The sequence below is a fragment of the Ursus arctos genome, unplaced genomic scaffold (genome assembly GCF_023065955.2).
Source record: "Ursus arctos isolate Adak ecotype North America unplaced genomic scaffold, UrsArc2.0 scaffold_33, whole genome shotgun sequence".
NCBI lineage: Eukaryota > Metazoa > Chordata > Mammalia > Carnivora > Ursidae > Ursus > Ursus arctos.
The window spans coordinates 14967815-14989909 of record NW_026623019.1 but is presented as its reverse complement, the minus strand read 5'-3'; the positions used below and the strand labels follow the sequence as shown (position 1 = coordinate 14989909).

The 22095-nt window shown below is 42.6% G+C and overlaps 1 protein-coding gene across 1 annotated transcript in view; it reads right to left on the bottom strand.

The window, feature by feature from the left end:
* The window catches only part of RORB (RAR related orphan receptor B), a 191198-nt gene that overhangs the window by 25990 nt on the left and 143113 nt on the right, over positions 1-22095 (bottom strand). The window contains exons 4-7 of the mRNA XM_026518832.4: positions 21227-21628; positions 5391-5512; positions 3748-3880; positions 206-313 (exon numbers count right to left, since the gene is read on the bottom strand). Of these exons, the coding sequence (XP_026374617.1) occupies positions 206-313; positions 3748-3880; positions 5391-5512; positions 21227-21628 (765 nt within the window). The remainder of the gene's footprint in view (positions 1-205; positions 314-3747; positions 3881-5390; positions 5513-21226; positions 21629-22095) is intronic.

The following is a 22095-nucleotide window of genomic DNA, read 5'->3' as shown; positions in this document are numbered from 1 at the left end:
TTCTCTCCAGCCTTTCATATTAGGATGCACAACTGTCAGAGCGGAAGGGTTAGATAAAACACTGGCAGCTCACCTACTCCAGCCCTCATCAAATGAGATGCTAGTTCACGTTCAAGAATCAAGGCATTTCATTTACCAACTTCCATCTGAGTGGAGAAACTGAGGGCAGCTAAGAAAATTGTGTCACCACCAAAGGTAAACTCACCTAAGGCCTTGAACATCTGCATTCCTCCATATTTTCCTTCAAACAGAACAGTGTTGTTTAATGGGTTGAAGGCACGGCACATTCTCACTAAAACCACTTCCAAGCAACCTATGAATAAAAAAATAAAGAAAATATGTATATACGTGCGATAATAAAGAAGTTATTGTATAAAGGCCATGAGACTTCAAAAAAAAACCTTGAAAACACACACACACACACACACACACACACACACACACACATAGACGAACCCTTTCCGAAATACCTCAAGATTCCTTCCTGAGTAAAAAATAAAGCTCTTTTCATGCTTATGTGAGGAATTAAAGATAAAATAGACTTTAAACGTGGCTAAAATGAAGGGCGGCAACAATATGTTTTTGGGAAGCTACGTATTTTTCTTTTTTTCTTTTCTTTTCTTTTCTTTTCTTTTCTTTCTTTCTCTTTCCTTCTCTCTCTCCCTCTCTCTTCTTTCTTTCTTCCTTCCTTCCTTCCTTCCTTCCTTCCTCCCTCCCTCCCTCCCTCCCTCCCTCCCTCCTTCCCTCCCTCTTTCTTTCTCTTTCTTTCTTTCTTTCTTTCTTTCTTTCTTTCTTTCTTTCTTTCTTTCTTTCTTTTTCTTTCTTTTCTCTCTCTCTCTCTCTCTAATATTAGAGGAACTTTCAACTCCTGAATTCACAAGGAGCTTTGCAGCAGGCAAGTCCAGTCTGTTCACTTCTGTAGAAGTTTTGCTATTGGCCACACCTGCTCCCTGCCGCGGTTTCTACCATAGCCCATGTGTATTTCAGCACAGGATGACTTACACAGGGACTCCTTCAGGGTGTTTCTGGAGGGCACCATTTACATCTGATATCTTTGAAATGAAGTTCTCTTGGTCAAATGAGTTTTGGCAAAATGTGGAATATGACCTCACTTCGGAGAGTTATAATCAACATTCACAGATCAAAGGCTTGGGGAAGTCTCAACGTGAAGGAACTTGTTCAACCTTGATGCTAGCATTTCTCTGAGTTCACTGTTAGCCCACAGAGGGCAGGACCTTTGTCTGCAGACACAGGTAGGCGTGGTTATTTTATTCACTATTATATCTCCAGGATCTAGAGAAGTTCCTGGCACCTAGTAGGTGCTTACTAAGTATTTGTTTTATTTTTATTATTTTTTTTAAAGGTTTCTTTATTTATTTGAGAGAGAGTAAGAGAGTGCCTGGGCAGGGGGAGGGGCAGAGGGAGAGATTCTTCAAGCAGACTCCCTGCTGACTGCGGAAGCCTATGCACTGGTCCATCTCACCACCCATGAGATCATGACCTGAGCTGAAACCAAGAGTCAGACACTTAACTGACTGAGCCCCCCAGGCGCCCCTAAATATTTATTGAATGAATGAGTTCGCTGCCGTTGTTTTGCCCTCTGACCGTTTATTGATGTTCTGAGGAACTACCATACGGGTGATTTGGCTACGCTCATGGTGTTCCTAAGGGTATGCATGGGGCCTTTCTTATGTTGCCACTTAATATTCAGGTCTGTGTCTCATTGTCCTTGATCTGCTGGTTTCTCTTTGCTTTCCCTTATATGTCCCCTAGCACAGGGGCCTACACATGGAAGGGGATTTGTACATCTTGATTAAAACAGTGCTTTTCTGACAAAAACAATAATAGGTACTACTTATCGAGTATAAGGCAGAAGGCACTCCCCTTGGCCCCTTACATTCGTTATTTTATTTGCCCCTTCCAATACCATTTCAGGGGAGTTTTATTAGCCCTTTTTTACGAGTGAGTTGCGGGAGGCTTAAGGAGGTTAAGTACTCTGCCTTTTATACTAGAGTGAACGTTTTTACAGCAGGCAGAGGTGTTAAAAGATAATATGGTGCCGTGGTTCTCCAGTGTCAACCTTTGGACTGGCTATATCTGAGATTTAGAAATACAGTGAACTGTGTTCCCTTCTAGAAGATTCAGATCCATGGGCCTTGGACGATGCCTACGAGGTACAGAACAGTCCCATCAGCAACTCCAATGCTGCCGATGCAATTGTAAGTTTGGAATTCATTATTTCTAAGCCATCTCTTTATTTTGCAAATGAGGAAACAGCCATCTAGAAAGGTTAGCTCAAGGTCACATATCAAATATGGCAGACTTTTTTTTTCCCCAAAGAGAGTCATAAAAATATCTTCCATCCCACAAGCTTTTCAAGAGCCTTACCACTCCCCCACCAAGAAGAAGGATCCGTGTCTCCTACAGGTGGGCTGTCATGGCTGCCTTGACTAATAGGGTGGGGTGGAGATAACACTGCTAAGCCAGAAAAATGCTGTGCAATTTGACCTTTTTCTTTGGGAGTGCTAGCTTTTGAAACCTAGCAAGCATGCTAGGAGAGGCTGTGGAGAGGTTGACGTGCATGGATAGGAACTGGGGCCTGCAGCCCAGAGTCTTGACTGAACTCTGGACTCATACTGGCAGCCATGTGAGTGGATCCTACTGCCCTCAGTCAAGTTGCCTCAGTGAACCCCACATGGAGCAGAGACAAACCATCCCTTGCTGAACGCTGCTCACGTGGTAGCTTTGGGAGAAAATTGATGATTAGTGTCATTTGAACTAGGTGTCGGGCTCATTCATACCCAGCAACAGATAACGTGCAGATCAACTTCAGGTTCGAGTCAGGGTTTGTATCATCTTTAATCATGTGGTAAAGAAGCAGCAGCAACTTATAATTCTACCTGGCCCAAGTTCAAATGCCAGCTTTGCCATATACTGGCTTTGCGATATTGAACGCAGCCCTTCACTTCTCTAAATCTTCCCCTCCTCCTCTAAGATGGAAATAATACCAGTGTCACCAGACTACATGAGATGTCATGAGTAAACATGAACATATGTAAAGTGTGTTATTGCACACACACTTGTATACATTTTAATTATTACTGTGGCCCAGGTTCATGGTTAACCAACACTGTGATGGTTCTTATTTTCCATTTTCAAAGGGGGGGGCAGGTCAAGAAAGAAAATTCATTTCCTGTTTGGGTAACAGCATCTGTGAAGTCAGTCACGTGCAGAGTCTCCTAAGTGACTGTGCGTGAGTCAGAGAGCGTGTGTGAGAGAAGGGGAGGGAAGATGAGAGCTCAGGAAGTTTCTCTGGGTGTATACTGGCTGCAGGCTATCCTCATTAAAATGATTGGAAATGACCACAGAGGCAGAGCGCTGCTAGCCTGGACTTCTTTCCCCCAACAGAAGGCAAGTCGTGCGTTTTCGAGCCAGCTCAGCAATTCAGCCACCTTGACATGCTAATTACTCGCACTGCCTGTCAGGCTGGGTATCTCAACCTCTGCAATTAATAGCTCTACTTTCAATAAGCAAAATTGTATTTGACTTCAAAGGGGAACTGAATGAGTATCGGGGCATTTTTATTACCGAGAGTTTCCTCCGGGAGTTGGCTGACAGTGTGGGTGGTAAAAATGAACTACATATGGGAGGAAGATTTTCCAGAAGCAACACTGAGCGAAGGGTTGACCACGTCCTGGTCTCGGACAGCCCCCCCCCCCCCCCCCCCCCGTGAATCTCCTTGCTTACCTGACTTGAGAAGTAGAATCTGATCATTTTGACAGAGCTCCATGAAGCCGGTGATCCGCTTTGCGAACTCTACCACGTACTGGATGGCGTGCGTGACCTGGATGGCACATTGCTGCCACAGCGCTTCCCTGGACTTCAAGACAGAGGACACGGACTGTGCACGGAGCAGAGGTCAACTTGGAAAGCCAGTGAGAGTCAGGGTTTCCCTACCGGTGCTTACCTGCCACTAGGGGCCCAAGGCCCGCTGTACCCAATTCCGTTAAAAGAGGCGGACAATATTTTCTAACATATTGTTCTGACCTGCTTGAAGCTTGATACACCACAATCGTCAGTGTACTGAGACTAAAATAATGGAAGCATTGCAATAATATGTAGAGACAGATGTTTACAGTTTCTTCGCTCTTTCCCCTCCTTCCATTCCCCTAAACAAACTCAAGCTCTTAGTCCATTTTGGGAAAACAAACTCTTGCCCTGAGAAACAGTGATTTTGTTCCCAGGCTTTCATCCGGCCATGTTCATGGGCACCTAATGAACACTGAACTTGTAAGATTTTTACATTGTGTTCTTTTTCCAGAACTTACGGAGAGGGCTGTTTGGTATAAAAAAAATTTCACAGGGAAAGACCTCAAATCAAATCACTCTCTTAAGTAATTTAGAATCTCCGAAATGTATTTTGATCCTTGCATTATTTTCCTTGGAACGGGAAACATAAGTCCAAGTGTGTGATTCTGCTTTTTATTGGTCATGATAATACCTATGCTTTTGTCTTCTTATTTATATAAAAGGGCTAAGATTTAATTGTTCCAGTGGAAAAAAATCAGTATGTTATAATCATATATTTATTCATTTATATATATTTTTTAAGATTTTATTTTTAAGTAATTTCTACACCCGATGTGGGACTCGAACTCATGATCCTGAGATCAAGAGTTGCATGGTCTACCGATTGACCAAGCCAGCTGCCCCTCATATGTTTAGATATAGACACATTTATGTATTTTATTTAAAATTTCATTTAATCGTAGATCTTGTAATTGTGGATCTCCATCCCCAAGGAAAGTAATGTGCCTATATAACCATGGCAAATTCCTGCTCTTAAAAACTTCTCTAGTGGACACAAAGTAATAATAATAATTAATAATAATAATAATATAATAATAATGAGGTGAGTTGTCCTTTTCTCCTTTGGTCCTTTTTAACATGTAGGGCAAGAAAAAACATTTAGGATGCTTCACTGCATATCTTTGTACTGTAAATCGCAACTATTATTACCGCTACAATTTCTCAATTGTTTCTCTTCCTTGCCTAGCCCCAGGAAGCCACCATGAGAGGTCCTCAAGTCATCTGTTGTGGGCACAGTTCCCCTGGTCCCTCAAATACGGCAGTTTTTTAATTGGGGCAGTTTTGCCTCCCAGGAAACATCTGGCAATATCTGGAGACACCGGATTGTCACAGCTGTGTGAGAGGGTTGCCAGTGGCATCTGGCGGGGTAGAGACCAGGGACGATGCTAAGGATCCTACAGTGTGCGGGACAGTCCCTCCACGAAGTGTTATCCAGCCCCAAATGTCAGGAATGCTGAGGTCTGAGAAAGCCAAAAATAGTGAAATCCCAGGAAAAACGGTCTCGTAGTTTCCCCGAGTACCTTGCTTTGATACGCTTTAATTTCTTCATAGGTGTGGGTCTGCCACGCCAGCTGGTGTAGTTCCTCCATGGTGTACTGACAGGTCTCCAGGTGGGACTTAATGATGTTCTGTGCAATTCGATCTGTGAGAAGGAATATCAGTTTGAGGGTGTGTGAATAAATTCCCGCTCTGCAAAGAAACTAGCTGTTCATGTTTACTACAGGAATCCCTTTGGAGACACTCCAATTGTAATAGTGTCTTTAACACTACTATCTACCGATGTATCGCCTATTGTCTTTTTTTTTTTCAATTTTCAGTCTTTTTTAAAAAAAGATTTTATTTATTTGACAAATAAAAAAAGTCTTGTATAGTCCATTGCCTGGTACGTTATAAACACTGAATAAATGGTCATGATCATTATTAGGACACCCTATAGAATTTGTCATCAGGGAAGCAATGTGATGACTCCAATGGACACAAAAACAAGGATATTTAATTTTGGAATCAGTGCTACTGAAGGAAGATATTTCAATATTTATTAGAGTTTTTCGATCAGAACCACTAGGTGCTAGATATAGAAGATGTTACAAAACGCTGAATTATGATTATAGTTACGCGCTACTGGATTCAGCATTGGGCTGAATGAATTTCTAGACTCTCATTGCTTATCATATTCTAAAATCCTTTCTTTAAAAAATCCTATATTCAAAATTTTATTGAATATCCTCCTATGTTGTAAAAAAAAACGGGCAGGAATTCCTTTATACATCATATTAAAATAGATTGGTATGTCATGGTTCATCATTTTTCAATTTCACTTGGGCAGTCTAATTACTTAGAATCTAAAAAAAACCATATCTGTTCCTCAATAAGTATATAATGAAAACATAAGATTTCTATGGCTTTCTAGTTTTCAAACCTTTATCTTCTTGGTGTAGTCTGTTTTCATCTTCAAAGATATGCTGATTTGTCAGGAATTTACAGGCTTCAGGGTGTATAATCAAAACTACAACTGCCACTCAAAATTGCATTATGGAAAACTCTGTATCTGTTCCTTTACGACACCTCCTGGGAACTACTGGCCAAGGTTTAAAAAAATCTCTAGCCTTCTGCCACCAAAGCTTGGGGTCCTATGGGGAATAAGAAGAGGTGGGCATAATAAATATACGGACAGGTTAAGCAAAATTGGAAGTAAAATCCACATGTGTGCTTTAGGACTCAGCTCAGATGTCCTCTCTCTGCGAAGGTGTGCCTGCTTCCCTGTGCTCCCAGCTGGAGGGCTCGGCTGCAGTTACACTGATTCTACGTCCAGCTGAGCTCTTATTCCACTCAAACTTGCATTGTGGTTATTTGTGTGGGTCCATTTGTTCCATACCCTTCAAGGTTGTGTGTGTGCTTTTCAAGAACTGGACTGCAGAGCCCAGCATAGTGCCTTCATATAATCCTTCGACAAATATTTTTTGAAAAGCTATTATATACCAGGTTAAGGTACAGATTTTTTTTTTAAAGATTTTATTTATTCATTTGACAGAGACAGCCAGCAAGAGAGGGAACACAAGCAGGAGGAGTGGGAGAGGAAGAAGCAGGCTCCCAGCGGAAGAGCCTGACGTGGGGCTCCATCCCAGAACTCCAGGATCACGCCCTGAGCCAAAGGCAGACGCTTAACAACTGAGCCACCCAGGCGCCCCAAAGGTACAGATTTTAAAAAAAGATTTTATTTATTTAGCAGAGCGGGAGAGCACAGGGAGCAGCAGGCAGAGGGAGAAGCAGGCTCTCCTCTGAGCAGGGAGCCCGATGCAGGACTCAATCCCAGGACCCTGGGATCATGACCTGAGCCGAAGGCAGAGGCTTCGGGTCAGCCACCCAAGCGTCCCAAGGTACAGATTTTTTAAAAAAGGACATTGTCTTTTTTTTTAAGGGTCTTACAATATCATGTATCATATCATATCACGTATCATATATCCTATCCTATCCTATCCTATCCTATCATGATGTAATAAATGCCCTTGAGTTACTGTGGGAGTCCAAAGAAGAATGTCTCTAACTCAGTCTGGGGGAGGCAGACAGATAACCACAGAGAAGAGGCGTGCTGGTCTGGCTCTGAGCTGGGGTTTGCCACGTGGAGAAGAGAAAGACATGCCTCAGGTAGAGGGAATGACCTTACAAAGGCACAGATAGCTATTAGGAGCTGGATAATTTCTTCTCTTTATAATCCTTACCTTTTACAACCAATTTCCCTTTCACTGAAGAGTGAGTGACTCTACAGCCATTTTTATAAAGGCAGCAAATGGTGATTTGAAATCAGGTCTGTCTTTCCTGGCAAGAACTCAGCAGGGCTTGCAGCATAGAGTGTGTGGAGAGATGGCAGAAACGAGACCGGGGATGGAAACTGGCACCAGGGACCCAGCAGCTGAGTGAGCCAGGGCCGAGGAATATGGATTTTTTTTTTTTTTTTTTTATCTTTAGGCAATTGGGAGCTAGTGGAAGCTGTGCAGCAGGAGAGTGACCTGGTTGGGTTTTTGTTCTACAAAGGTGACCTTGGCCATAGCAAAGAAGTTGAAGGGGCATGAGGGAGTACGCAAGACCAATCAGGCTGTGGTAAGAAGTCAAGTGAGGTAGGAGGAGGCTCTGAACTTAAGACAGTTCTGAAGTGAGATGCACAGAACCAGCAGGTGTGGCAGTGAGATAGAGAGAGAGAGAGAGAGAGAGAGCGAGCATTAAATATGGATGGTGCTCAACCAATGTTGAGTTAGGAAAGGTAATATTGAAAATGTCCATCCTTCCATCTATCCATCCTTCCATCCATCTATCCATCCATCTTTCCTTCCCTCCTTCCTTCCTTCCTTCCATCCATCCATCCATCCATCCACCCATTCTTTTCATCCATCCATCCACGCATCCACCCACCTATCCTTCCATTGTCTGCTTTATTTCACAAAGGATTTTAGAAAGCTTATACTGTCCTGCGTTAGATGACAAGCACTCACAGTGGCTTTGAGGTCAAGTATGGAACGCGCACTATTATTTCCCACACCCTTGTGGCGAGAAATAACAGATAAACCTGTGTTTGACATAAGAGTTCTAAATATCCACGAAGGTGAAGGCACAGTAGCGCGGCCGCAGAGCCGCCCTGCTCCGCGTCCTCCCCGTGAGTCTGCCATGCAAAGGCGGGCCGAGTGCAAAACCTGCCGTGGGCCCCTCCAGGTGCAGGTCAGTAAACCACAGGGTAAAGCTAGACTCGGTCCCCTGGGAGTAGGGCCTGAGGGCTCATTCTGTCTGCTAGAAAGATGCACGGCCATCAGAGGAGATGGTTCGCCTGGACTGAGAGTCTGCGGTTGTGAAAAGGGGAGAAGGATTTAAGAAGAAGGAACAAAGGGAGTGACAAAGAATACAGTATGCAGAGTTCCTGCTAGGAGCCAAAGGAACTTTCAAGAGTCCTTGGCTGGAAAAATAGAAAAGGTAATAGTAAACACAGTCCTCTCCAGGGACCGACCACATGAGAAGTCCAGACAAAGAGACTGAGGTACTGATATGGGATCTTTCTGGGCAATCGCACACCCTTCATCCGTTTCCCGGACTTGGATTGCACTTGCTGGTCGAAGCCTAGTTTTTGTCGGATTCTTTAACCAGCGTGGGCTGCAGACGGCACACGTCGAGGCGGGAGCCCACCGCACGGTGCTGGGATAAGGGCTTCGAGGGGAGTATGGCCCAGATGGCTGACAAAGGGGAAGGTCTCCCGCTTTCAGGGGCAATGTCTGTGAACTCTGCCCTCTTCTTCCTGAGATCAGGGATGAGGCTAGAGGTTTCTTAACTGGATATGAAGATGTAGCTACATTTTCTCAGGCGTTAGGATTCTGTATACGTTCAGAGAAATAGAGGTTTGTCCAATTCACTGAGACCACGCGAGCTGTGCTGATAGCTTATAAAATGGCGACAGGGTATTAGAAACACAATCTCAGATGCTCCGTCTAGTCCTTTCTTTTCAATCACGATGAGGTAGAGTGCAAACATTGATGTTGCGAGGAAAAACTGTAATTGTGTGATTACAGGTTAATGTCAAGTCCACGAGCCTTATTTTCTATTTGTTAATTTCACGAACAGTGTCTTGCTCTCGCTTTCTCTCCACACCCCTCTCCCCCAGTAAAATTGCTATTTTGTTGTTGGACTTTGACCCTGATACTTTACTTGAAGGAAGGCTTGTTGGAACACAAGACTTATAACCGCCCAGCAAAACTTGTCACTCCTTGTATTAAGTAACTTTCTTCATGAGACGGAAACAACAACGTCTGATTCAAGTATAAGAATAACCCTAGAAATCTTTAAAATAATTGATACCGGGATACATTTATGGCACAGATGGTGGCATACTTATCTACAAACTAAGTTGTATATTTAATGATACGCATAGCTTTTTGTATGCCAATCATACCCCAATAAAGAGGCTTAGAAAATAACTGATATAAAGCAAATACACTTGATCATTTTTGATGAAAAATACTAAAAAAATATTGTTAAAATTGTCACACTTCCCTGGAACTCTTACGGGTAATCTTAAATCCACTTATGATGTGGGCAATAAGAAGAGAAAAATTTAATTTTCGAAGGGAAAGCTAGAATAAAATTGATGGTAATTCTCAACAGTGTGTGCAAAAATTATAGAAGCCTGGGGCTGGAACTAACCTCCTTCTTCCATTTCCAAATGGCCTGTATCTAAATAATTCCAGAAGTGAATCGGCTCCCTAGTCTCTGAGCCTTAAAGGACTTCCACACCCTTCCCCATCCTCATCAATCTTCATTATGATCCTTGAATAAATCTAAGACGTAGGAAGGAAGTCCTTCCTTAAGGCATTTAGAAATAGTTGAGATATATATGATAAAGTTCACAAAGGTAAACGGAGTTTTAAAGATCAATCATATCACACAATGTAAAAATAATATTTTGAAGTAACGCTTGAAGAAATACATCAAAAATAATTTTGCATACGTGCTGATACAGAGAGTAAAGTGAAGTTTGGAAACAAGTCATCCAAATTATCTAATTCTATGCAGAAAAAAAGGGCTACATGTGTATATTTCGTTGAGAAATAAGTAAACTGACAAGTAAGGTGACAATTTCTTGTTTATAACTGTAATGCTATAAAATGAGGACCAGCTTGCAGCTTCTAAAATAGCAAGTGACCTTCTGCAGCTCTGATTTCAACCACTCAGCGGGTTTTTTTTTCCACCAAAGGGGCTTATTTTAGCTCTCACTAGACATTTCAGCAAATGGTGCTCTCCAAAGGCTGCAGCATCTCTGACACGGATTACACAGGTGGTTTCATTAGAATCCCACATCCTGGGAGCGGGGAAAGTTGAGTATATCTTTAAAAACTGCTGCTTTCAGTGTTATTACCAAGAGCACCGGTGGCCCAACTGTACCAAGGCGAGAAAACTGAGACTCCACGCTATATATAGCACTAGAGGGGGTTGCATCTGAACTTCCTAATTCTTTCTCCTCCCCCTCCTTTTTTTTTTTTCATGAGAAAGGATGGTTTCTTCTTGGTGAACTATACCCTCTATTCATTTTCCTCCACAAGGGATTTCTTTTAAACTTGGAAGTATTCTCCCTAAAATACTCTATCTCAGCCTCAATCAAAATGATTAATGAATTTTTAATTTATCGCTTGCCTTAAGGATCTGGAGAACCACTCCATTCTTTGTTTCGTTTGTACTACTAGTGTGAAAGTGGAATTCTTAGGGGATTCACTTTGAATTAATGCCAGGATATCTCTACGGACTTGCTCAAGGCAAGTTTTAAGTGCCTGCATTAGGTTTTCAGAATATCAAGACTCCTCAGAATCCACGCTCTGAGGCAGTAACTATAATATATTAGAACAACTGGCTGAAAGGGGAAACGTTTAACCAACCATGCGTTTTGTCTTTTTGACCGTAGACTACTAGTTTTGTAAGTTTCCTGTCATTAAATAGAACAAGTGCACTGGCGAGGGTGTAATAGGTGACTGTCACACAGGACAATGTCAATTTCAAGACCTTTCTGATTTTTTCCAATATCTATTTAGAGATTGTTATTTTTTAAGCATAAGTGGAACTGTCCTGTTAGCATAAAAACATCAATCACATTTACGCTTAAAACAGTCATCTATTACTGATGCATAGTCTCAATAGGAAAGTTGTGTATTTTTAGCATTTGTTTCTCAAATTCTTTTTTTTTTTTTAAGATTTTATTTATTTATTTGACAGAGATAGAGACAGCCAGCGAGAGAGGGAACACAAGCAGGGGGAGTGGGAGAGGAAGAAGCAGGCTCATAGCGGAGGAGCCTGATGTGGGGCTCGATCCCATAACACTGGGATCACGCCCTGAGCCGAAGGCAGACGCTTAACCGCTGTGCCACCCAGGCGTCCCTCTCAAATTCTTTTAAGAAAGAGCTGGGTGCATAAACGACCTAACTCCTTTGTTGGCTCAGTGTCCTGGTCTAACCACTCATTACTCCCTCACCAGTGAATTAAGGTAGCTTCTGGTGTCCTTTTCATACAAATTCTATTGCTGATTATTATATCAAAAAATGGTATAACAGATTTTTACTTCATGTAGAGCTGAACCAAAATGTTCTTAGAATTCTTCAGAAAAACTATATTAACAAAAGATGAGATTATGTAATTAAGTATAAAAAAAGGATGAAAATGTGATCAACACAGTTCAATGAAATCTGAACATAGAGAAGAACAATGAAAAATTTAGATTACTATTATTACAAGTAATAATAATATCTGGGCAAAGACTGAATGAATGGACGGTTAATAATAATGGTTAATATTTTCTCAAATTTTGAGAAGCTCAGGTAAAAGCAATTTTTTAAAAGAATTTATTAATTTATTTGCAAGACAGTGAGAGAGATCACAGAGGGAGAGGGAGAAGCAGACTCCCTGCTGAGCAAGGAACCCGTCATGGGGCTCAATCCTAGGACCCTGAGATCATGACCTGAGCTGAAGGCAGACTCTTAACGACTGAGCCACCCAGGTGCCCCAAGAGCACTTTAATAGAAGGTAAGAAAGCAGAATGTAAAGCAGAAAGAAAAACTAAAAGAATCTATGCAGCATTAGTGTCTAAGCAGAGTATAAGCCAAAGAAAAAAGCATGACAAGCAGCCAAACAGGTTAGCCATCTAAGAGGGTGCTTTCTTCCTATTTTAATAATGGAAAGCTGTTTGGGATCACAAGTTTTCTGTTTTATTGTGATAGTATATGTCTAACTTTTGTGAAATTACAGTTCACTTTCTTCAAACTAGTTAATAAAATTGAGAAAGAGTCTTTTATGAAAACGTTACATTTCAAAGTTAATTTTCATAGTGAAAGACCTCCTTCACAGAACAATCAGGAAACATCAACTTACTTCAATGTCCTAGAATTGATAAGTTCTAAGGGAGTTATCTTGTAAGACAGAGGAAGCCAATATGGACCCCTTCAGATTTTTACTTTGTGCCCTTTGGGAAGTCGCTTAACATCTTAAAGTCCTAGTGTCTTTGGGTTTGATTTTCTATCTATAGCAGGATGTGGCAGGAGAGACATCTTCGAAGGGCTGTGTGAAGCATGGCGACTTGAGTCTGAGGGGCTACATGGGAATTTCTCTTTGTCTGGACTCATGAGGGAGAAGTCTTGCAGAGTTACAGAGGGTGAGAGTACGGAAGAGTCTCAAATGGAGCAAACAAGAGCAATGCAACCCAGAGCCCATTAAAATCTTTCCCTACTCTCTTTAAAAGACTGCACCTCCACATGCTACCCGAAGGACAGTTAGCGGGTCACAAATGATGAAAACCTAATTATGAAAATTGCTCAGGGCCATCATCAGGATTGACTTTTACTATTTGGATTTTGTTGACCTATGGATTGACCGTGAATTTAAACTGAAGCAATCCCCGTCCCCCTTTTGGAGATTTAGTCAATGTACTTCTGACCTTTACGAGGAACTATTTCCGAGGAAATCTTGAGAGCTAACTTTTACATTTTCAAACATTTAATCCGAATTTTTAGAAGTCCTACAACAAACCTGTCTGAAAACAAGACAGCAGTTCTACTATGGGCCTTAGAAACACGGCTCAAATTTAAATAGTACATTTTTTCTCCTTAGGGTTGAACGTATGTTGCCACAGGAAAGTTTAGATCCTAAAATAAAATCAAAACAACATAAAATGAAAATAAAACAAAGAAAAAAGTCTTTCCAGCTCGGAACATTTCCCACTGGTCTCCCCACATTCGTACATGTCACGGAAGTAATTCCTGTACCTGTTGACAGGGAGAGCCTCTCAAGTTGGTTGTATCCTATGCCAGTAACACCAAAGTGCAGTGACCTCCAGTGACCTGGCCATCAAATGACATTGCTGTGTTCCACGACAGCCCACGTGGTACTTTAACCCTAGCCCGCCCTTCCCAAGATGGGGGCCTGGAAGTGTGGCTAAAACAGTACACGGCCACCTGCAATCCATGGAAAAGCAATTCAAGGCTCTTGCCAAGAGCCAGGGTCAAAGACTCGAAATGCTGTTCAACCGTGGGGGCTGTTTCCGAGGTTATCTCATAAGCATGAACATTTCCCCCCTCGACAAGTCGTAGGCAGAGCCTCTTGAAATCTCCTTTCTTCTTCCTTACTGCAGAATATTTCATATCTATTACGGCTTTTGAAATTGAGTGTATAAAGTGGAATTGGTTTTCTGACAGCTTCTCAATAGCATTTTTCTTTTCCTTTTTTTGGGGGGGGGGTGTTGGTGAATTTTAGAGTTTTCTTACGAAGTTCTGAATTCTGAGTCAAAAATTAATCCCGAACAGGTATCTCTAGGAAAAGTCCACTGAGGAAGATCAGTTTTGCGCCATCTCAACTCAAAACAGAAAAGGCGAGTTAGAGTATTTACCTGATGGAGTGAACGCTAGCACATTAGGAAAGCTGTAGTAATAGAGGCAAAGCGTGTCGTCACTAACATGCCTACATGTGCAAGTACTGGAACTGAGCATATATCTTTGTGTTGCTTATAATGTAAACCATCTTGACATTTGCTTGGGGCCTTGCTGGTCACAAAGTGCTTTTGTATACATTATGCCATTGACTCCAGTAAATGCACAGAGCTTGATACTAGCGTGACTACAACATACCACTAGGCGATTTTAGGTCATCTTTGTGAGGTTATTAAAGGATATCTAGAAAGATGCGGATTGGAATGACCCTAGCAATGAACTGTAGTGCTTTGTCCTAGGACACTCTAGAATAATGCACAGCCACGGATTGGTTAATATAAGAACGTGGCCATGGTAGAGATCCCAGAAATGTGACAAATGGAGTTGGTTAGCCCAGTCCTCCTATTCGGGAAATTTCTCTTGAGCTAGAAAGCAGGATTCTAGAAATAGCAGCCTCTTCTGCAGGTGGCAAAGAACAAGGGGGTGTGAAAATTTCAGAGGAGTCAAGTAAGACGCTGTCCAGTGCCCAAGGTAACCTGGTAGGCCTGGAACTAAGCCTAAGGCCCCTTAGCAGTCAAGAACATATCCTCATTTTATAGTCTCCTCTTTTCCCACAAGAGAGGCTCAGGGAGGTAGTCAGGCCGGAGTGGGCCAGTGAGGACAGGAGGATTTACCCCGAAGCTCTACCTATACGGCGTCTCCTCCTTTACATTGAGTGAACGTGAACTTGGGGTATTTGGAGATTGCTTGCCACCCTCTTCTTGAGCTTCCTCTGGTTATCCTTGATGCTCATCTTAATCTGGTTTCTTTTTTATTTTGTTTTGTTTCAGGAGGGCGGATGGAGAGAAGAGGCTGGTGCGTAGTTCTGGTTTGACCGCGGTTGTTAACTGTATCGCTGATAGGGTCACCCTCACCCCATGGGTCCTCCTCCCTGTGAGGGAGGTGTGGTTGGCTACAGCCACAGGTAAGGTCTCGATCATCTTGCGGGACAGCCTAGTTGCCTGCAAGTCCCTCCTGTCTACCTGCCTACCCTTCTCTTTGGGAAGTGACCGTAACAGAGGGATATCTGTACAGAGGGCTAAAGCTCCCACCAGGAGGTGCGAGAACCATAATCCTTCAAAGTCATTGAATCCAGCCCACCTTATTTTTCTGATGAAGAGACTGAGCCTCAGAAAGCTGAACTAATTTTGAACAAGTTCACATGGCTAGTATGTGGAGTAAGGATTCTCAATTTCAACATGTGGTTCCTAACCTGCATGCAAAGGGCCTGTTGGGGGGGGGAAGGAGCAAGAGGTACTGGAGGACAGTGGAAGTGCCCAAGATGTCTTCCCTCAAAGCAAGAAAGGGAGAACAAAAGACACTGGACCTTCCTCTCCCCATGCTGCTTTTTCTCACTAATTTGGTCTATTTTTATTTATTTCAATGACTGCCTAGACAGTTGCTCCTGAATTGCATGCCTGCCTGTGTTTGCTTCCGGTGCCATCAGGGGACAGAGGAAATATGTGGCTAGAATTAAATTCTATTCTCTGTACCATTTCTGAATGAGTCGTTAATGATGCAGAGAGAAACGTATATTTATTAAATATACATGTGAATATGCGCAGATAAATTGAAGCAGTTATAAAAGATCTATCTGTAGAAGCGTACGTCATTAAAGGTGCCACTGTTAAGACCGGAGCACCTGCTTGGGGTTCTTAATACGTAACAGTCGAAACACCAATGTTGATAGAATTCCCTCAAATAAAGCACGCTAGTGAGATCTTCTGTGTTTCTATGTAGACTTGATAGAGTTCAGTAGTCATGAAAGGGACTCGACCACTTTCATATCAATCTCTTCGTAGTCTCCTTTGTTAATACTCAGCTTCCGGAATTTAAGAAAAAGTTTTGTTTTGTTTTTAAAAGGTTTATATCTAGTTTTTATGCTTAAAATTCCAGGCTCCATAAATAGAAAACACAATAAATAGGAAACTAAATCTATATTTAAGATTATACAGAGGAGACCAAGGAATTCCCATTTCTTTGTCTTTATCTGGAGAGGAAATTACGAAAAGCGACAGCAAATTCAGGCGATGTGTATAAGAGGTTAATTTATCCCCTTAGCCTCACAGCTGATTTGATGGATTTTCCCCCCTGTTTTTAAAAGCATATTGTTTGGCTGTTTGAACTGTCTTGTTGTCTACTAGCTCGCAGATATGTTGTCAATCGCCTTCGAGCTTAAATGAGCTTTCGCTAAGAGTACTGCTCCTACAGACCCCCCGAGCCACCTGAGAGCTACAGTGGGGAGCACATACAAGAGCCTCCCCCTTCCTTCTTTGCTCGCTTGCTGGGTATCCCTTAGCCCTTGTCTTCTCCCTGCCACCAACCACTGCAAAATTTTATCCCCGAAGATATAACACATCCTCATGCCAGCTTGAAGTAAAATTCCAGCTAAACCCAGTGAATACTCCTGCCTAAATATTAATTTGCAGCTTACTGTCATCCTTGTCTTATTTCATGGTTTTTTCTCCCACGGGATTTTGAGAAAGCCAAGGATATAATTCTTGAAATGTTTCATATTTTTCTGTTTGCCCACATTTTGTTTTCTGTTTCCAAGACCGTGAGAATAAACCATTCCTGTCAAGAGATATGGCTCAGAGTAAGCAATAGCCGCCCATCTCCCTCACCTCCAGGAGGGTCTGTGGTTCCATCATGCCCCAGACTTACAATAGATGACACACGGAATTGCAGTCGTTCGTTTTTGCTCTTAGCTGCTGAGGGCAGGAGCCCTGGTCTGCTGGTCTTGCAGGCCTGGCACAGCTCAAAACCATGTTTTCAAAAGCATGCCTGATAGTCCAGGGTAGCAGAATGATCCACGTCAGAATTTAAGCTCTGGCACCTAACTAACTCTGTGTTCTAGGAAAACCCCTTAATTTCTTCATCTGCAAAATGGGATTTCTTCACTATCCACCTGAAGGCATTGGTGTGAACCTCAAAATGGCTAACACGCATTTTCTACACTTCTCTCCAGACAGTAAGTATATTAGGTCCTTAGCCTAAGAAGGTTGCAGTTCCTTTGCGACATTTTTAGAAAGACAAGCTTGGATTTTCTGGGGAATATTCCTGACTCTCATGACATTCCTTTAACTCGCTTGTTGGGATGAGCCTGCTGTTGCTTATACAGCTGTTTTATGGTTCTTACACATGTGGTTTTATTAAGTTATTTCCAAGCTGTGAGACCACATTCTATATGAACTATTCCCAAAACTGGTTTTAAAAAACAGCTGCTTTTATGATAAATTCAATATCAGAATAATGTCCTGGTTGTACACAGTTCATTATTCCTTCAGAAACCAGGGGAAGCAGATCAGGGCTTCTAATAGCCAAGAATGAGGTTCAAAAATTCTTTAGTGTCCTATCGCCTTCAGTTCACCCAGTGAGAATGTGGCTAAAATCAGATTTTCTATTTCGTCTTCACGGAGTTCTTTCCGCGCCAGCTTGCCACCAGCCAGATTAGTATAGCTGCTCGCTAATCCAGGCAGGTCACAGCGTCGGCTCTCTCACTCCGGGCGCTCCTCTGTAGCACCTGGAAGGACACTTTGCACGTTTGCTGTGGCAATGCCGATTAACTCGTCAGGGGCTCCCTGTGTTTGGCGGGAGGACATACAGTATAATGGTTCAAAGAACGGCTTTTGATGTTACTCAGACCTGAACTCACGTGCTTATTTTGCTTTTTTACAAGTTTTGTAACTTCCGAGCTTTTATTTCTCATCTGTAAAATGGACATATGCCTACCTCCCTAATAGGCATAATACAGTTGTTATGAGAATTCAATGGAGGACATTGCTCAGCACAAGGTAGGTGCTCAATAAAAGGTAATTCTATGACTTGTAATAACCAGCACTGTTATTAATTATAATGGTATGAATCACATTGCAATAACAATTACATTAATAATAATAATAATAATAATAATAATAATAATAATAATAAAGGCTTACGATTGATAGGTGCCAACCTAAGAACTTATGAATATTAACTCATTTCAGAAACACGCTCTGGTGGGACTATTATTGTTTCGGATTTACAACTGAGACCCAAAGAGATCAGGGCCATTGCGCATGGGAAAGGGCACCTCAGGTTTTGAACTCAGGCATCATCCCATACCACTGATGCTTTTCTGCTCAATGATACTGCTGTGGACACGGTGTTGTAGGGAAATGAGTGACAGTTTTTTGGATGGTGCAAGAAAGAACAGTGTATCGCGTTGCTGTGGCTTGTCACAGGTTATCTGCATTTGACACCCATCGCCGGAGTCTGTGTCCACTAGATGGCATTGCTGTTTTAACGAAACATGAACAAAGTCCCTACTTAGGTCTAGGAGCCTGCTAAATTTGAGAACACCAGCAGGATAAGCCAGCTGCATCCCTGAAAGTCTGATGGAAGAAACCCCCAAGCTTTACAGAGTAGCTAGAGATCTCTAAAGACTAATGGTATTGAAAAAATGTTAGGAAAAATACATGCTAGTTTCTTCTGGGTGTTGATGTCTGTAGAAAATCTGGACGAGGTTTGAAATCCTCTAGTCCAAATATCACTTCAAAAATAAACAGACTGAGGGCCAGAAAGGAAAAGTTACTGGGAAATGGGTACCCAGACTTGATGGCTTTGGCTGTATTTCTCTTTCCCTAATACTTCCAACTGATTCTACATCACAAAGAAACTGTGGTTACTGATTCTTAGAAGCCTTTCCTTTGGGGAGTGGGGCAGAAGACTGCCCCACAATTGTGAGTTTGTGCTTCATTATGTTTTATACATATGTTCAGAATCAAGACCAGACTCAGATACTTAGATACGAACGAGGATAAAAGCAAAAAATGGTGCCCATTTCTTTTTCTTTTTAATATGTCTTCTTGGAAAGATTGAGTGACCCCACTTTATTTATTTAAAAAAAATTTTTTTTTTAGAGAGGGACAAAGAGGGGAGGGGCAGAGGGAAAGGGAGAGAAACTCAAGCAGGCTCCATGCATCAGGCCCAGCATGGAGCTTGATGCGGGGCTCAATCTCACAACCCCGAGATCATGACCTGAGCCAAAATCAAGAGTTTCACACTTAACTGACTGAGCCCCCCAGGCACCTGGAGTGACTCCACTTTAAAAGACTGACCCCATTGGTTGACCGTGCAGTATGTGGATATTAAACCCAGAGCAGGTAGCAGGGTAATGGATAAGCAAAAGGACTGGAATCAGACTGCCTGGATGGAACCGAAGGACCCAGGAAAGGCCACGAGACACCCCTAAGCCTCTGTTCCCACATCTGTAAAATGGGAATCATATTTTTACTTATAAGATGTTTGTGAAAGTTAAATGCATGTGAAGTGCCTATAACAGAGTTCAAGAACCAAGGTTAAGGGTAGCGATAATAATGATTTTTTGTCATGATAGCTGATGTTTAGATTTCTGTGTCTCTCAGCTGTGAATGTTATTGCAGGTGCTTTGGCAACAACTTTTTTACTCACCGTCACATGCTAAATTGCTAAAAAAAAAAAAAAAAAGGAGATAACGTTTCAGGTTTTATAACTGTAACATCACTTCTTCCTCAACCAGCTGGTGGAAGTAGCCAAGATACATATGGCATGTACTTCATTATGTGTTCACGTCAACTTTATTTAAGACGCTCGTAGGCTTTGGGCTCCTACTCCTAGTTTAGACAGAGAAGGTGACTGGCATGCAAATAATAACCAGTGAACACTTGCTGAGCATCAAACATCGCTGTTTTGCAAGTACGAACTCATTTAATTCTTACTACAACTGTGTGATCTAGGAACTAATACTTTTCCCTTTCTAAAGATGAGCAAACTGGGATCCAGAAACTTGCTCCAGCTTAAATATCAGCCAGAGTCGGCATTTGAACTCAGGTGGCCTGGTTCTTAGTGACGCCCTCAGGGCAGGATGTGAGAGGAGGTTCCTCTAAGGTTCCTGAGGCCTAGTTCTCTTCCCTTCCCCCCCATTCCAAATACCACAATGAAGCCTGATAGAGCCTTCATGTAGCCCTTCCAGGCTACTGTTAACATGCAACTTCGTGACCCAGGAGGGTCATGTGTTAAACCTACATCAATATTTTTATGGCAGTTGTTAATGAGATCAACTAGTTAAACGTTTAATAGGCTCCTGAGCTTAACAGGGTAAAATAAAGTTGTAACAGGTCGGAAGAGAGCATGCCTAGGAAAGCACACTCTTGAGGACCACTCCTTAAGTGATCAAAGTTCACTGCAGCCAAAGGGGAATCCCATTGCTGGTGCAATCAGGCCAGTGACTAGCCCTATTCACTGTACCTTGCTGGTTGCTCATGTTTCTGTAACATTCCAGACCACCCTCTTTTCACTGCCAGGAATTTAGACTCTATTCCCATGTAGAATTCTTGAATTCAGATTTTACAAGAGACATAGCGGTCTTCTGGTCTACCCCCTCTGCCTTTGAAAAGAAGGAAACTGAGGTACCATTTGCTTCTGGTTTGTCCCCAGTTATCTTAGAGGAAGAGTGGGAGCCCTGTTCATTCAGTTATTCCATACTGCTTCTACATCCCTTAGCTATTTTATTTTAAATAGTATCATTCTGAATACTTGCTGAAATTCTCTTGTTCATACCAATAACGTTTTTTCTTCGGCGATGAACCCAAATTCAACAGAGAGCATCTGTTTTTTTACAGATAGCATCTTCCTGTTGATCATTTCTTCTTTCTTCCTTTGCTTGACATCAACTTTTATGGGGCAGGGGACCACTGACATTTATCACAAAATACTTTTAAATCAAATAGTGTTTTTCACGAGAAGCCATGCACGCCAGCCATCGAACCTAGACCTACAGCAACGACCATACTACACAGGACCAAGGTGACTTCAAAGAAGAAATGCCAGAAAGGAGCTGGGAGGCGACTCCCACTTACCGATTTCTGTCATCGTTATCCCTGGCGCTAGCTGCCCGTTGTTGAAAGAGCTATAGGTAAACAAGTTGGGTACGGACGTGAGGTCATAGATAGGTTCTTGCTTTATCTGTTTGATTCCAGTCATGTCAAGTCCTGACTGATCAGGGGACGGCTGGCCGGAATCCACGCTGTAATAGCCCTCGGACTTGGGCAGGTCGATGACGTGTCCGTTGGCGTACGTGCCCCCGGCCTCGCTGTTGAGGCTGCCGAGGCCGTTGCTGACGCTGCCGCCGTACACCCTGGCCAGCGCTTCCGCCTCCCCGCTCTGCTGCTGCCGCTGCTCCTGCAGCCGCTGCTGGTGCTTCTGCACCTCGGCGTACAGGCTGTCCCTCTGCTTCTTGGACATCCTCCCGAACTTCACAGCTGGGTGGGAGGGTGGAGAGAAAAGCAGAGGAGAACGCCTGGGGTTATCATTTTCGGCAAGTCCAAGGGGTCATGGAGAGTTGTCCCCTCGACCTCAGATGCAAAGAATCCTAGCACCCGTAAGCCCAAGAGGGCGTTCATGTGCACCCCGCATCTGGTGAGAGGTTATACTCGGGAGCGTCTGTACTGGTTTATGTGCAAAGTGAGAAATAAATCTAAGCTAGGAAGAAATGTCAAAACTTATGTCTGTCTTAATGCCATGAAGTTAGAGGGCATACTTCCTAGTTCTTTCTGACGTGTGGGGAAAAGATCCACAAACCCAAAACTACCACATAGTGCCTGCTATTGAAATGTCAGCCAACATTCATTCTTAGCTTCCCTGGTTAAGCACTAGGGTTACTAGATTGTTGGATCGGACCCTATTACTTCACATTTTCTTTTTTTTTTTTTTTTTTAAGACTGTCTTT